The 1194-nt window shown below is 53.1% G+C and overlaps 1 protein-coding gene across 1 annotated transcript in view; it reads left to right on the top strand.

Annotated features, from left to right (window-relative positions):
* Kcnq2 (potassium voltage-gated channel subfamily Q member 2) overlaps positions 1-1194 on the top strand; it is a 59510-nt gene that overhangs the window by 22567 nt on the left and 35749 nt on the right. The window contains exons 4-5 of the mRNA XM_029468670.1: positions 511-538; positions 830-955. Coding sequence (XP_029324530.1) covers positions 511-538; positions 830-955 — 154 coding nt within the window. The remainder of the gene's footprint in view (positions 1-510; positions 539-829; positions 956-1194) is intronic.

The following is a 1194-nucleotide window of genomic DNA, read 5'->3' as shown; positions in this document are numbered from 1 at the left end:
TTTTATCCCATGGCTGACTCTTCCTCACCTGTCCTCAGAAGCTATTTTCTATTCTTAGTGTGAGCAATCCTTCCTGGAGCTGGCAGCCCCTGTAACTGAGCATTTCCCTTCCTGGTTCTGAGGGCCTGGATCNATACTCTGCCTGAATCACCTGCTTAGGGTTTGTTTAAGCTGTGGCTTGTGGTGGCTGCAGACTAGGGTACTTGTNGGGTGGCTGCGGGAACACATTTCTGTGTTGAAAGAGTCCTCAGTGGCCAAGACCTGATTTCTGCCAGGTTNTCTATGGAATTTTTGTGCTCTTTATGTTCTCACTGACTCAAATGCTCTCTATCCTACCTGCCCCCCCCNTTTTGTCAGCCATGGTCTTGTGGGGGCAGGCACTGGGNTCTGGGAAAGTTGACCTCCCTGGAGGTCTGGTCTCTCCCTGTCTCTGCACTGCACATCCAGAGTGTTGGGAACTGAGTATATGCCTGTTGGGACTTGTACCCCTTCTTGGGGATATCTCCACAGTGCTGGGACCCCAGCTGCTGGCTGTGGGGTATGTGTTTCCCCAACCATGGACAGGGTTTTTAAAGGACTGCTGATGCTTTTCTCCCAGGTCTGAAATAGTCAGTTGAAAGTTGCATTGTACAGCCGGCAGTCACTTCATTATCCAGGACAAGCTCAGTTGCCATCCCTGACCAGTGTCTGCTCTAAGTTGTTCCTTGCTGGCATCGGGNGGGGATTCCATCCTCCAAGTCCCCGAGCTGCACAGTTGAGGGCAGGGCTCCCATGCTGGGCTTCCAGGCTGACCTGAGAGGGACAATGACGTGGCTTCCTGCCTTTGCAGGAGCTGGTGACTGCCTGGTACATTGGCTTCCTCTGCCTCATCCTGGCCTCATTTCTGGTGTACTTGGCAGAAAAGGGTGAGAATGACCACTTTGACACCTACGCGGATGCACTCTGGTGGGGTCTGGTAAGTCCTGGTCACTGGTCACCATTCCTTTCTCCTCCACATCCTCTGGTTACTGCTATCCTAAGGATATATACCCTGCCCCTTGGGACCTGAAGGAGAGACCTAGCTGCCTTTAGGCTGGGCTGGGNNGGCATGTCTCTTGGAGGACACCTGGTGGCTGGCTGTGGACATAATGACAACTGAGGCTGATGTGCTTCTAGTGTCCGTAGATGTGACAGACTGGGCTCCTTTCTCCCCCT

This window comes from Mus caroli, chromosome 2 (genome assembly GCF_900094665.2).
Source record: "Mus caroli chromosome 2, CAROLI_EIJ_v1.1, whole genome shotgun sequence".
Classification (NCBI taxonomy): domain Eukaryota; kingdom Metazoa; phylum Chordata; class Mammalia; order Rodentia; family Muridae; genus Mus; species Mus caroli.
Note: the sequence above shows the minus strand (reverse complement) of the source record. Positions and strands in the feature narration are given on the sequence as shown.